Below are 13175 nucleotides of genomic sequence, written 5' to 3'. Positions count from 1 at the left end.
CTTTCCCTAAGTGAATGTAACGGTGGAGTATGTTAAGGTAATTAAAACCTCTGGAGTAAGCTAGTCTGCTTTGTGTGTTAAACATGCAGAAAAGAGTTAATGCTTACCAACTGATTCCTCTTCCATCAGTTTTCTTAGTCACTAATGCTCTCCAATAGTCATGAGTGCTTTTAATAATATCAATTGCAAAGTCCTATAATTTGAAGAGATATACGTTAAATAATAGAAACGTGTTCTTTTCTTATTCTCAATATTTTCCCAAAGCCTGATAACTTTGTCTCTTTTGAATCACTTCTTTCTATCAAAAATGGAAGAAATCATTTAAATGAATCAATCAACATCAAGCCTGTCGTGTGTCTTTAGACATCTGTTTTATGATCATATTGTCTTTAGATGGTAACAATATGGTTAAATTATAAGTCTCAATACAAATAGGCCTAAAGCTACAGTTCTGAGTGACACATTACCTTATCTTTAAATTCTGCGTCGAAAGCAAACTGGTTCTCAGGTTTTCCATCAGGAACCTTGTACCTCCTAAACCAGTCCACAGTAGCTTCCAGGTAGCCAGGTTTCAGCCGCTTGACATCATTAATATCTAAGAAGAGCATAAGATTCTCTTCTCAGATTGCAAGATGTGTATGTAATTATTTATGCATTCAATAAAAATATCAAGTGCGTACTTTGAAAGAGCTACAGGATGCATTATCAAAAACTTTCAAGACAATGTTAGAGCTAACACCTTGTTGAGAAGAGAACACATACACACATTAAAAGGAAATCATCGGGGCTTCCCTGGTGGCGCAGTGGTTAAGAATCCGCCTGCCAGTGCAGGGGACACAGGTTTGAGCCCTGATCTGGGAAGATCCCACATGCCACAGAGCAACTAAGCCCATGCGCCACAACTACTGAGCCCTTGCACCACAACTACTGAAGCCTGTGCGCCTAGAGCCCATGCTCCGCAACAAGAGAAGCCACCACAGTGAGAAGCCTGGGCACTGCAGAGAAGAGTAGCCCCCGCTCGCCTCAACTAGAGAAAGCCCGTGAAGCAACTAAGACCAAACGCAGCCAAAAATAAATTAAATAAATAAATAAAAGGAAATCATCTAGTGTCTTAAAATAGCTCTGACATTAAGTATACTAAGAGAACAATCAGTACCATAGTGACTCCTATTAGATAAGAGAAGGGAGAAATAACTGGCAGCTACATAATGAGAATAGTTCGGCAGGTGTACATAACTTCTAAGAGATGGACAGAAGATACCAAAAGACAGGTTGAGGCTGTATTCGAGGATCACACCCCAATTACATACAAAAAGACAAGAAAAATGCATTATACATATTCATTGATAGGTTACATATTAAATGTGAATAGGCTTTTCTCACTCTACAGTATAGGCATTCAGTATGACAATACTTTAGTTCTGGCCAACAAAAAAAAAGTGTCCTGTGTAAAAAAAACTTTGAAAAATTTCTGTACAGCCATTAACAGTGCCTAGCCTCAGTGTCACCAAACTCAAGTTTAAATGACTGAACTGCTTCTCCATGCAAACAGATATTAGATACATGTGCAAAAAAAAAAAAAAAATCCATCAGGAAAATTGTAATTGGAAGGAGGAATACATTCAACAACAGCTTATTTATATTTCTATAAAATAACTTTGCTTAAGCCCAGTTTATAATCTACATAGTTAAAGAATACCATGCATTTTATTATCAGGGTACCACTAAAAGTATGGAAAGGTTACAAACTGAACTGGGAAATGTTTAAACACTGATAAATTTCAAGGAACTTAGAATTCATATAAAACGTATCACCTGATACAGAAATAGTTTGAAAATCCAGAAATCCAAGATACAAGTGTAGGGTATCTTCCAACAAATTTTCCAGCCAGTTCTATTCCTTAGGAATACCAACTGGGTGTCCGACAATTCAATTATGACACTATCTAACTGGAGTTGGCATCAAGTCCCACAGTCAGAAGGTTCAGTTCCACAAGACTGATCCCACTTCAGACGCTGGTCGCCAAGTCCCAGGCCACCCATACTTCTGACCAACAGCTATAAATCAGAGTTCCCTACAACTCTCTGCTCAGGTTTGATAATTTGCTAGAAAGACTCACAAAACTCAAGAAAACACTGTGCTATGTTTACTGGTTTAGTATAAAGGATACAACTCAGAAACAGTCCAAAGGAGGAGATGCATAGGGCACAGTATGCGGGGTGCATAGTTTCCATGCCCTCTGGTGGGGAGGCGTACCACCCTCCCAGCAATTCAGTGTGTTCACCAACTTACAAGTGCTCTACATCTCGTGACTCCAGACTTTTTATGGAGCCTCTCCTCCCAATCCCAGAGGTCAGTGGCTGGGGCTGGAGGTTCCCACCCTCTAATCATTCAGTTTTTCTGTTGACTGAACTAGTCTGAGGCTAGCTACGGGCCCCACCGTAAGTCACCTTATTAGCATAAACTCAGGGGTGATGAAAGGGGCTCATTATGAATAAAAAAGACACTCGTCACTCAGGAAAGTCCAAGTGTTTTAGGAGTTCCTTGCCAGGAACTGGAGACAAAGATCAAACATATTTTTGTATTACATTGCAGCAAGGAAAAATATAACAGTTGATTAACTCACTGACTGTGAACCAGGTATTGAAAGGTATGCTGGATCCTGACTAGGGAACTGTGAACACCAGACCCAGAGGAAAAAAGTAGGAGAAAGGAACTCAGTCAATTTTTGTTCCTCCAGTTGTACATTATACACGTACAGACAAAGCCAGTGGTCTGCAGAGCTCCCTGAACTGCCTCCTGATGCCACATCAAGATCCAACCAAAGACAAGGACTTCCTTGGCAGTCCAGTGGTTAGGACTCCATGCTTTCATTGCCAAGGGCCCGGGTTCACTCCCCGGTCGGGGAACTAAGATCTCACAAACCACATGGCAAAAAAACAAACAAACAAACAAAAAACCCCCCCAGGATTAAAATATAAAAATAGCCCCCCAAAAAGTCACTGAATTTCAGAATAAAATAAATTAAAAAAAGAAAAAGATGCTACCGAAGACAGCACCAGTTCTGTGCTGTTCCCTGGGTTCAGCCTCTAACCAGCACACAACCATGAGCATAAAATGCTCAATTTCCTGATGCCCACAACTGAGGCAGAAGGGTTACTGGCCGTCGTGGGCCCGCCATCCTCTTCCATGGCTCTGTGTGTATCCCTCCCAAAGTTGTGGCTTGTCAAGAGTTCTACTCTTAGTTAGTTCTACCTAATACTCTTCCAGTTATAACTGATGATGGACATTGCCTTAGGCTGACATTTAAGGAAAGCTGCATACTGCTTGCATCATGGGGCCAGCCCCCCCAGAGAAAATTTTAGGGTCCTAATAACATCTACTGCAGGGAAATGACACCCAGAAAATTGTGCTGATGTAATGATGGCGTGGCTTCATTAACTGTGGCCAAAGCACGCTATTTAGCATGTGCACACTTGTGTAAATAGCATCTGAAAATGGACACACATTCCTACATTTAGAATCAGAGCTAAATGTAGGAATGCATTCTCATTGTACAAAACTTAGTCAATACAGAAGTATCTGAAACAAAAAGTCAGACTCTTTTCATCTTTCTTCCCATTGTACTATTAAAGGTTGGTGTTGAGTCCTTTTTAAATGAGTTTACATATAACTTGCATATATTTAAATATATATAAGATCATACTCTGTAAAACAGCAGAAAGAAATAATGTAAGTGCTATATTTATAAAATTCTTAGAAGGAAACATAACTAAGTCTTTGTGACCTTGGATTAGGCAGTGGTTTCTTAGATAATGATACCAAAAGCACAAGCAATAAAAAAATGGACTACATCAAAACGAAAAGCTTGAGTGCTTCACAGGATACCATTAAGAAAATGAAAGGACAGGGCTTCCCTGGTGGCGCAGTGGTTGAGAGTCCGCTTGCCGATGCAGGGGATGCGGGTTCGTGCCCTGGTCCGGGAGGGTCCCGCGTGCCGCGGAGCGGCTGGGCCTGTGAGCCATGGCCGCTGAGCCTGTGAGTCTGGAGCCTGTGCTCCGCAACGGGAGAGGCCACAACAGTGAGAGGCCCATGTACCGCAAAAAAAAAAAAAAAAAAAAAAAGAAAATGAAAGGACAAATCCACAAAATGTAAGAAAATACAGACAAATCATATATCTGATAAAGGTTTAGTATCCAAAACATGTAAGTACTCTTATAACTCAAAAATAAAAAGACACCCCACTAGAAGGGTTATAATTAAAAAAGATAAATAACAACTAGTGCTGGCAAAGAAGTAGAAAAATCGGAACCTTATGCACTGCTGGCAGGACTGTAAGATGGTGCAGCCACTTTGGAAAAAAGTTTGGCAGTTTCTCAAGAGGCTAAACATAAGAGTTACCATATGACTCAGGAACTCCACTCCTAGGTATATACACCCAAGAGGATTAAAAACACACGTCCACACAAAAACTTGTACAGGAATGTTCATAGCAGCTGCATTATTCCTAATAGCCAAAAACAACCCAAATGTCCATCAACAGATGAATGGACAAACAAAATGTGATATATATCTATATAATAGAATACAACTCAGCCATTAAAAAAAATGAGTACTGATACATGCTACAACACGGATGAACCTAGAAAACCTTATGCTAAGTAAAAGAAACCTGACACAAAAAGGCCACATATTTTACAATTCCATGTATATGAAATATCCAGAATAGGCAAATTCATAGACACAGAAAGCAGATTAGTGGTTGTCGGGTCCTGGGAGGAGGAGGGAACAGGGAGTGACTACTAAAAGGTACAGAGTTTCTCTTTGGGGTGATGTAAATGTTCTAGAATGAGATAAGTGGTGAGTTGCACAACACTGTGAATGTACTAAATGCCACTGAATTGTACACTTTAAAATAGTTCAAATGGTGAATTTTATGTTATGTTAATTTTACCACCAAAAAAGAAGGGAATGAAGTATTGATACACGTTACAATGTGGATGAACCTTGAAACCAGTATGCTAACTGAAAGAAGCCAGGTATCATGTGACCCCGTTTATGTGAAATTTTCAGAATAGGCAAATCCATAAAGACAGACAATAGACTGGTAGTTGTCAGGGACTGAGCGATGTGGGGATAGGGGGTGACTGCTAATGGATATGGGGCTTCCTGTCAGAGTGGTGAAAATGTTCTGGAATTAGATAGTGGTGATGGTTAACAGACTAGTGTATGTATCAAAAACCATAGAACTGTACACTTTAAAATGGTGAATTTTATGGCATGTGGATTATATCTCAGTTTTCAAATTTTAAAAAATAAATAAATAGAGCAACTAAGTGTTAGCATGTGGGGAAGGAAAGAAGAAAACAGGAAATACAAACTACCAGATTTTTTCTTTCCTGGAATGAAGGAGAAAAGTTTACTTAGTTAACCACAGAAGTTCAGTAGTAGAAATAACAATGCTTTGTCAAATGTTTCGCTCCTCCATTCTTTAACAGTTTGAAGGCATGGGCTTACCACTCTGTCATTACAGGTTAAGTTTGGTGCTGGGTAAGATTTAGGTATAAAGACTTCAGACCCTACAAATATTTCTTACCATTATAATTGGCTGCATCAGGATCATCCACATTAATGGCAATGACTTTCCAGTCGGTTTCCCCTTCATCGATCATAGCCAGTATGCCCAGAACTTTCACCCTGATTATTTCCCCTCTTGCACATACCTGAAAGTCAAAAACCACAGCCAGGTCAATACTACAGAATGAAACTTTGGAAGAAAAGTTTTACTAGGGTGGATAATAGGAAATGAGGAAGACGCCAAATTTCTGCAAACTTAAGATTGCTCCTTTAAGCAATTTTTAAAAAGCTAGGAGGGACCTTCAAGATGGAGGAGGAATAAGATGTGGAGATCCACCTTCCACCCCACAAATACATCAAAAATACATCTACATGTGGAACAACTCCTACAGAACACCTACTGAATGCTGGCAGAAGACCTCAGACTTCCCCAAAGGGTCTTGGTGCTCCAGCCAGGTGTCAGGCCAGAGCCTCTGAGGTGGGAGAGCCGAATTCAGGACATTGGACCACCAGAGACCTCCTGGCCCCATGTAATATCAATCAGCGAGAGCTCTCCCAGAGATCTCTGTCTCAAAGCTAAGACCCAGCTCCATTCAATGACCAGCAAGCTCCAGTGCTGGATACACCATGACAAACAACCAGCAAGACAGGAACACAACCCCACCCATTAGCAGAGAGGCTGTCTAAAATCATACTAAGTTCACAGACACCCCAAAACACACCACCGGATGCGTTCCTGCCCACCAGAAAGACAATATCCAGCCTCATCCACCAGAACACAGGTACCAGTCCCCCTGACCAGGAAGCCTACACAAGCCACTGAACCAACCTTACCCACTGGGCACAGACACCAAAAATAATAGGAACTACGAACCTGCAGCCTGTGAAAAGGACACCCCAAACACCGTAAGTTAAGCAAAATGAGAAGCCAGAGAAATACGCAGCAGATGAAGGAGCAAGGTAAAAATCCACCAGACCAAACAAATGAAGAGGAAATAGGCAGTCTACCTGGAAAAGAATTGAGAGTAATGATAGTAAAGATGATCTAAAATCCTGGAACTAGAATGGAGAAAATACAAGAAACGTTTAACAAGAAACTAAAAGAACTAAAGAGCAAACAAACAATGACAAACAACACAATAAATGAAATTAAAAATTCTCTAGAAGGAGTCAATAGCAGAATAATGGAGGCAGAAGAACGAATAAGTGACCTGGAAGATAAAATAGTGGAAATAACTACCGCAGAGCAGAATAAAGAAAAAAGAATGAAAAGAATTGACAGTTTCGGAGACCTCTGGGACAACATTAAATGCACCAACATTCGAATTATAGGGGCCCCAGAAGAAGAAGAGAAAAAGAAAGGGACTGAGAGAATATTTGAAGAGATTATAGTTGAAAATTTCCCTAATATGGGAAAGGAGAGAGTCAATCAAGTCCAGGGAAGCACAGAAAGTCCCATACAGGATAAATCCAAGGAGAAAGACACCAAGACACATATTAATCAAACTATCAAAAATTAAATACAAAGAAAAAATATTAAAAGCAGCAAGGGAGGGCTTCTCTGGTGGTGTAGTGGTTAAGAATCTGCCTGCCAATGCAGGAGACATGGGTTCGAGCCCTGGTCTGGGAAGATCTCACATGCTGCAGAGCAACTAAGCCCGTGCACCAAAACTACTGAGCCTGCGCTCTAGAGCCTTCAAGCCAAGCTACTGAAGTCCACGTGCCTAGAGCCCATGCTCTGCAACAAGAGAAGCCACCACAATGAGAAGCCCGTGCACCACAACAAAGAGTAGCCCCTGCTCACCGCAACTAGAGAAAGCCTGCGCACAGCAGCGAAGACCCAACGCAGCCCAAAATAAATAAATTTATTATAAAAAAAAGCAGCAAGGGGAAAGCAACAAATAACATACAAAGAAATTCCCATAATGTTAACAGCTGATCTTTCAGCAGAAACTCTGCAAGCCAGAAGGGAGTGGCAGGACACATTTAAAGTGATGAAAGGGAAAAACCTACAATTAAGATTACCCAGCAAGGATCTCAACCAGATTCAAAGGAGAAATTAAAACCTTTACAGACAAGCAAAAGCTAAGAGAATTCAGCACCACCAAACCAGCTTTACAACAAATGCTAAAGGAAATTCTCTAGGCAGGAAACACAAGAGAAGGAAAAGGCCTACAATAACAAACCCAAAAGAATTAAGAAAATAGAAATAGGAACATACATATGGATAATTACCTTAAATGTAAATGGATTAAATGCTCCCACCAAAAGACATAGACTGGCTGAATGGATACAAGAACAAGACCCGTATATATGCTGTCTGCAAGAGACCCATTTCAGACCTACGGACACATACAGACTGAAAGTGAGGGGATGGAAAAAGATATTCTATGCAAATGGAAATCAAAAGAAAGCTGGAGGAGCAATATTCACATCAGACAAAATAGACTTTAAAATAAAGACTATTACAAGAGACAAAGAAGGACACTACATAATGATCAAGGGATCAGACCAAGAGTATATAACAACTGTAAATATTTATGCACCCAACACAGAAGCACCTCAATACATAAGGCAAATGCTAAGAGCCATAAAAGGGGAAATCGACAGTAACACAATAATAGTAGGGGACTTTAACACCCCACTTTCACCAATGGACAGACCAACCAAAATGAAAATAAATAAGGAAACAAGCTTTTAATGATACATTAAACAAGATGGACTTAACTGGTATTTATAGGACACTCCATCCACAAACAACAGAATACACTTTCTTCTCAAGTGTTCACGGAAGATTCTCCAGGATAGATCATACCTTGGGTTACAAATCAAGCCTTTAAATTTAAGAAAATTGAAAATGTATCAAGTACCTTTTCCGACCACAATGCTATGCAACTAGATATCAGTTACAGGAAAAAAACTGTAAAAAATACAAACACATGGAGGCTAAACAATATGCTACTAAATAACCAAGAAATCACTGAAGAAATCAAAGAGGAAATTAAAAAACACCTAGAAACAAATGACAATGAAAACACAATGACCCAAAACCTATGCAATGCAGCAAAAGCAGTTCTAAGAGGGAAGTTTATAGTAATACAATCCTACCTCAAGAAAAAAGAAAAATCTCAAATAAACAATCTAACCTTACACCTAAAGCAATTAGAGAATGAAGAACAAAAATCCCTCAAAGTTAGCAGAAGGAAAGAAATCATAAAGATCAGATCAGAAATAAATGAAAAAGAAATGAAGGAAACGATAGCAAAGATCAATAAAACTAAAAGCTGGTTCTTTGAGAAGATAAACAAAATTGATAAACCATTAGCCAGACTCACCAAGAAAAAAAGGGAGAAGACTCAAGTCAACAGAATTAGAAATGAAAAAGGAGGCGCATTAACTGACACTGCAGAAATACAAAGGATCATGAGAGATTACTACAAGCAACTCTATGCCAATAAAATGGACAACCTGGAAGAAATGGGCAAATTCTTAGAAAAGCACAACCTTCCAAGACTGAACTAGGAAGAAATAGAAAATAAGAACAGACCAATCACAAGCACTGAAATTGAAACTGTGATTAAAAATCTTCCAGCAAACAAAAGTCCAGGACCAGATGGCTTCACAGGTGAATTCTATCAAATATTTAGAGAAGAGCTAACACCTATACTTCTCAAACTCTTCCAAAATATAGCAGAGGGTGGAATACTCCCAAACTCATTCTATGAGGCCACCATCACCCTGATACCAAAACCAGACAAAGATGTTACAAAAAAAGAAAACTATAGGCCAGTATCACTGATGAACATACATGCAAAAATCCTCAACAAAATACTAGCAAAAAGAATCCAGCAGCATATTAAAAGGATCATACACCATGATCAAGTAGGGTTTATCCCAGGAATGCAAGGATTCTTCAGTATACGCAAATCAGTCAATGTGATACACCATATTAACAAATTGAAGGAGAAAAACCATATGATAATCTCAATAGATGCAGAAAAACCTTTTGACAAAATTCAACACCCATTTATGATAAAAACCCTCCAGAAAGTAGGCATAGAGGGAACTTATCTCAACATAATAAAGGCCATATATGACAAACCCACAGCCAACATTGTTCTCAATGGTGAAAAACTGAAACCATTTCCACTAAGATCAGGAACAAGACAAGGATGTCCACTCTCACCACTATTATTCAACATAGTTTTGGAAGTTTTAGCCACAGCAATCAGAGAACAAAAGGAAATAAAAGGAATCCAAATCAGAAAAGAAGTAAAGCTGTCACTGTTTAAAGATGACATGATACTATACATAGAGAATCCTAAAGGTGCTATCAGAAAACTACTACAGATAATCAACGAATTTGGTAAAGTTGCAGGATACAAAATTAATGCACAGAAATTTCTTGCATTCCTGTACACTAATGATGAAAAATCTGAAAGAGAAATTAAGGAAGCACTCCCATTTACCATTGCAACAAAAAGAAAAATATACCTAGGAATAAACCTACCTGAGGAGACAAACGACCTGTATGCAGAAAACTGTAAGGCACTGATGAAAGAAATTAAAGATGATACAAACAGATGGAGAGATATACCATGTTCCTGGATTGGGAGAATCAACATTGTGAAAATGACTATACTACCCAAAGCAATCTACAGATTCAATGCAATCCCTATCAAACTACCAATGGCATGTTTCACAGAACTAGAACAAAAAGTTTCACAATTTGTGTGGAAACACAAAAGACCCCAAATAGCCAAAGCAATCTTGAGAAAGAAAAATGGAGCTGGAGGAATCAGGCTCCCTGGCTTCAGACTATACTACAAAGCTACAGTAATCAAGACAGCATGGTGCTGGCACAAAAACAGAAAGATAGATCAGTGGAACAGGATAGAAAGCCCTGAGAAAAACCCACGCACATATGGTCACCTTATCTTTAATAAAGGAGGCAAGAATATGCAATAGAGAAAAGACAGCCTCTTAAATAAGTGGTGCTGGGAAAACTGGACAGCTACATGAAAAGAATGAAATTAGAACACTCCCTAACACCATACACAAAAATAAACTCAAAATGGATTAAAGATCTAAATGTAAGGCCAGATACTATAAAACTCTTAGAGGAAAACATAGGCAGAACACTCTATGACATAAATCACAGCAAGATCCTTTTTGACCCACCACCTAGAGAAATGGAGATAAAAACAAAAATGAACGGGACCTAATGAAACTTAAAAGCTTTTGCACAGCAAAGGAAACCATAAACTAGACAAAAAGATAACCGTCAGAATGGGAGAAAGTATTTGCAAATGAAGCAGCTGACAAAGGATTAACCTCCAAAATATACAAGCAGCTCATGCAGCTCAATATCAAAAAAACAAACAACCCAATCCAAAAATGGGCAGAAGACCTAAATAGACATTTCTCCAAAGATATGCAGAATGCCAACAAACACATGAAAGGATGCTCAACGTCACTAATCATTAGAGAAATGCAAATCCAAACTAAAATGAGGTATCACTTCACACCGGTCACAATGGCCATCATCAAAAAATCTACAAACAATAAATACTGGAGAGGGTGTGGAGAAAAGGAAACCCTCTTGCACTGTTGGTGGGAATGTAAATTGATACAGCCACTACAGAAAACAGTATGGAGGTTCCTTAAAAAACTACAAATAGAACTACCATATGACCCAGCAATCCCACCACTGGGCATATATCCTGAAAAAATCATAATTCAAAAAGAGTCATGTACCACAATGTTCACTGCAGCACTATTTACAATAGCCAGGACATGGAACCAACCTAAGTGTCCATCGACAGATGAATGGATAAAGATGATGTGCCACATATATACAATGGAATATTACTCAGCCATAAAAAGAAATGAAATGGAGTTATTTGTAGTGAGGTGGATGGACCTAGAGTCTGTCAAACAGAGTGACGTAAGTCAGAAAGAGAAAAACAAATACAGTATGCAAATATATATATATGGAATCTAAAAAAAAAAAGAAAAGGTTCTGAAGAACCTAGGGGCAGGACAGGAATAAAGATGCAGATATAGAGAATGGACTTGAGGACAAAGGAAGGGGGAAGGGTAAGCTGAGACGAAGTAAGAGAGTGGCATTGACATACATACACTATCGAATGTAAAACAGATAGCTAGTGGGAAGCAGCTGCATAGCACAGGGAGATCAGCTTGGTGCTTTGTGACCACCTAGAGGGGTGGGATAAGGAAGGTGTAAGGGAGACGCAAGAAGGAGGGGATATGGGGATATATGTGTACATATAGCTAATTCACTTTGTTATACAACAGAAACTAACACAACAATGTAAAGCAATTATCAATACAGATGTTAAAAAAAAAAAGCTAAACAAGTGTCCATTAGTCCCATCAGAGTTGAGGGTAATTAATGTTTTTAAACTGTCATCGATTGTGCTGAAGAAAAAGTCCTCCATAATTTATTTCAAATACCTATTTTAATGTACTTTCTTTACCTTTTATTTTATAGAAGTCACTGAGTTAGGGAAGTCATACAATATGCCTGAACTTGATGAGTTAAGCAACTGAATGACAACTTTCTTTTTTCAGTCGCTTAAGATTTTCTTGAGGCTGGGAAAGATCATAAAGAAAATAACTATTTTCTTTGCTATTTTCTTGCTCTAAGAAAATAGAGCAACCCCACTTGAGCAACCCTACTTGAGAGAGGAATCCCTACCATAAATCTCCAACTCATGAGGTTACCTGGTTTGGGCCAATTCACTGGTCACTCCAAATCCTTAGGCAAGGTTTGCCTTGTTGCCTCCTGGTAGCCTTCATCTATTGACTACTCATTTGCCTTCCAAAGCAATGCAGAACATGTACAGTTCTTCCACACACATGCATACAATACACCTTTTTTTCTAGGCTAGGTTTAAATGTACAAATTATAATGTAGAAATGCTTAGAATGAAATGGAAGCTTTTGTCACCCAAAGAGACCCATCATAACTTCACTAATATTCACATGTTATTTACAATATTTTTAAAAGTATGAAGTTTGTATATTTCATTGATATCGTCTCAACTCTACAGAAAAATATTTCAGATTCCGTTACCTTGCTTCCAATTTCACACACATCAATTGGGTCATTGTCACCACAGCAGCCAGTGTTTTCATCATTGTGTCTTGGGTCTTCCCAAGTCTAAAAAAAAAAATAAGGTAAAGTATATCATTCCTGTATATGCTAATGACAAAGTGGATCATGTTGGCATTAAAAGATTACATCCCATGATCTTTCTGCAAAAATATGAATCTTCAGCTATTTATTCTCATTAAAAAGATTTTTAAATAATTCTTTATTCATGTCTAAGAATCTTAACTACACACAATAATCTTAACTAAATGCTGGGCTCCTATTAAGTGCATAATGCAGAACTAAATTTAATCTTTAAAATGGATAATGATGCTATTTTAAGCAAACAAAACCCAACTATCTAATAACTGAGACAATATGCAAACACAAATGTAGAGCCAGATGTTCACTTAAAAAATATAGTAAAAGAGGGCTTCCCTGGTGGCGCAGTGGTTGAGAGTCCGCCTGCCGATGCAGGGG

The 13175-nt window shown here is 38.7% G+C and overlaps 1 protein-coding gene across 1 annotated transcript in view; it reads right to left on the bottom strand.

Annotated features, from left to right (window-relative positions):
• The window catches only part of PPA1 (inorganic pyrophosphatase 1), a 45350-nt gene that overhangs the window by 6681 nt on the left and 25494 nt on the right, over positions 1-13175 (bottom strand). Inside the window, exons 5-8 of the mRNA XM_007454559.1 lie at positions 12678-12764; positions 5598-5724; positions 468-595; positions 108-193 (exon numbers count right to left, since the gene is read on the bottom strand). Coding sequence (XP_007454621.1) covers positions 108-193; positions 468-595; positions 5598-5724; positions 12678-12764 — 428 coding nt within the window. The remainder of the gene's footprint in view (positions 1-107; positions 194-467; positions 596-5597; positions 5725-12677; positions 12765-13175) is intronic.

This window comes from Lipotes vexillifer, unplaced genomic scaffold (assembly GCF_000442215.2).
Source record: "Lipotes vexillifer unplaced genomic scaffold, Lipotes_vexillifer_v1.1 scaffold708, whole genome shotgun sequence".
In the NCBI taxonomy this organism is placed as follows: domain Eukaryota; kingdom Metazoa; phylum Chordata; class Mammalia; order Artiodactyla; family Lipotidae; genus Lipotes; species Lipotes vexillifer.
Note: the sequence above shows the minus strand (reverse complement) of the source record. Positions and strands in the feature narration are given on the sequence as shown.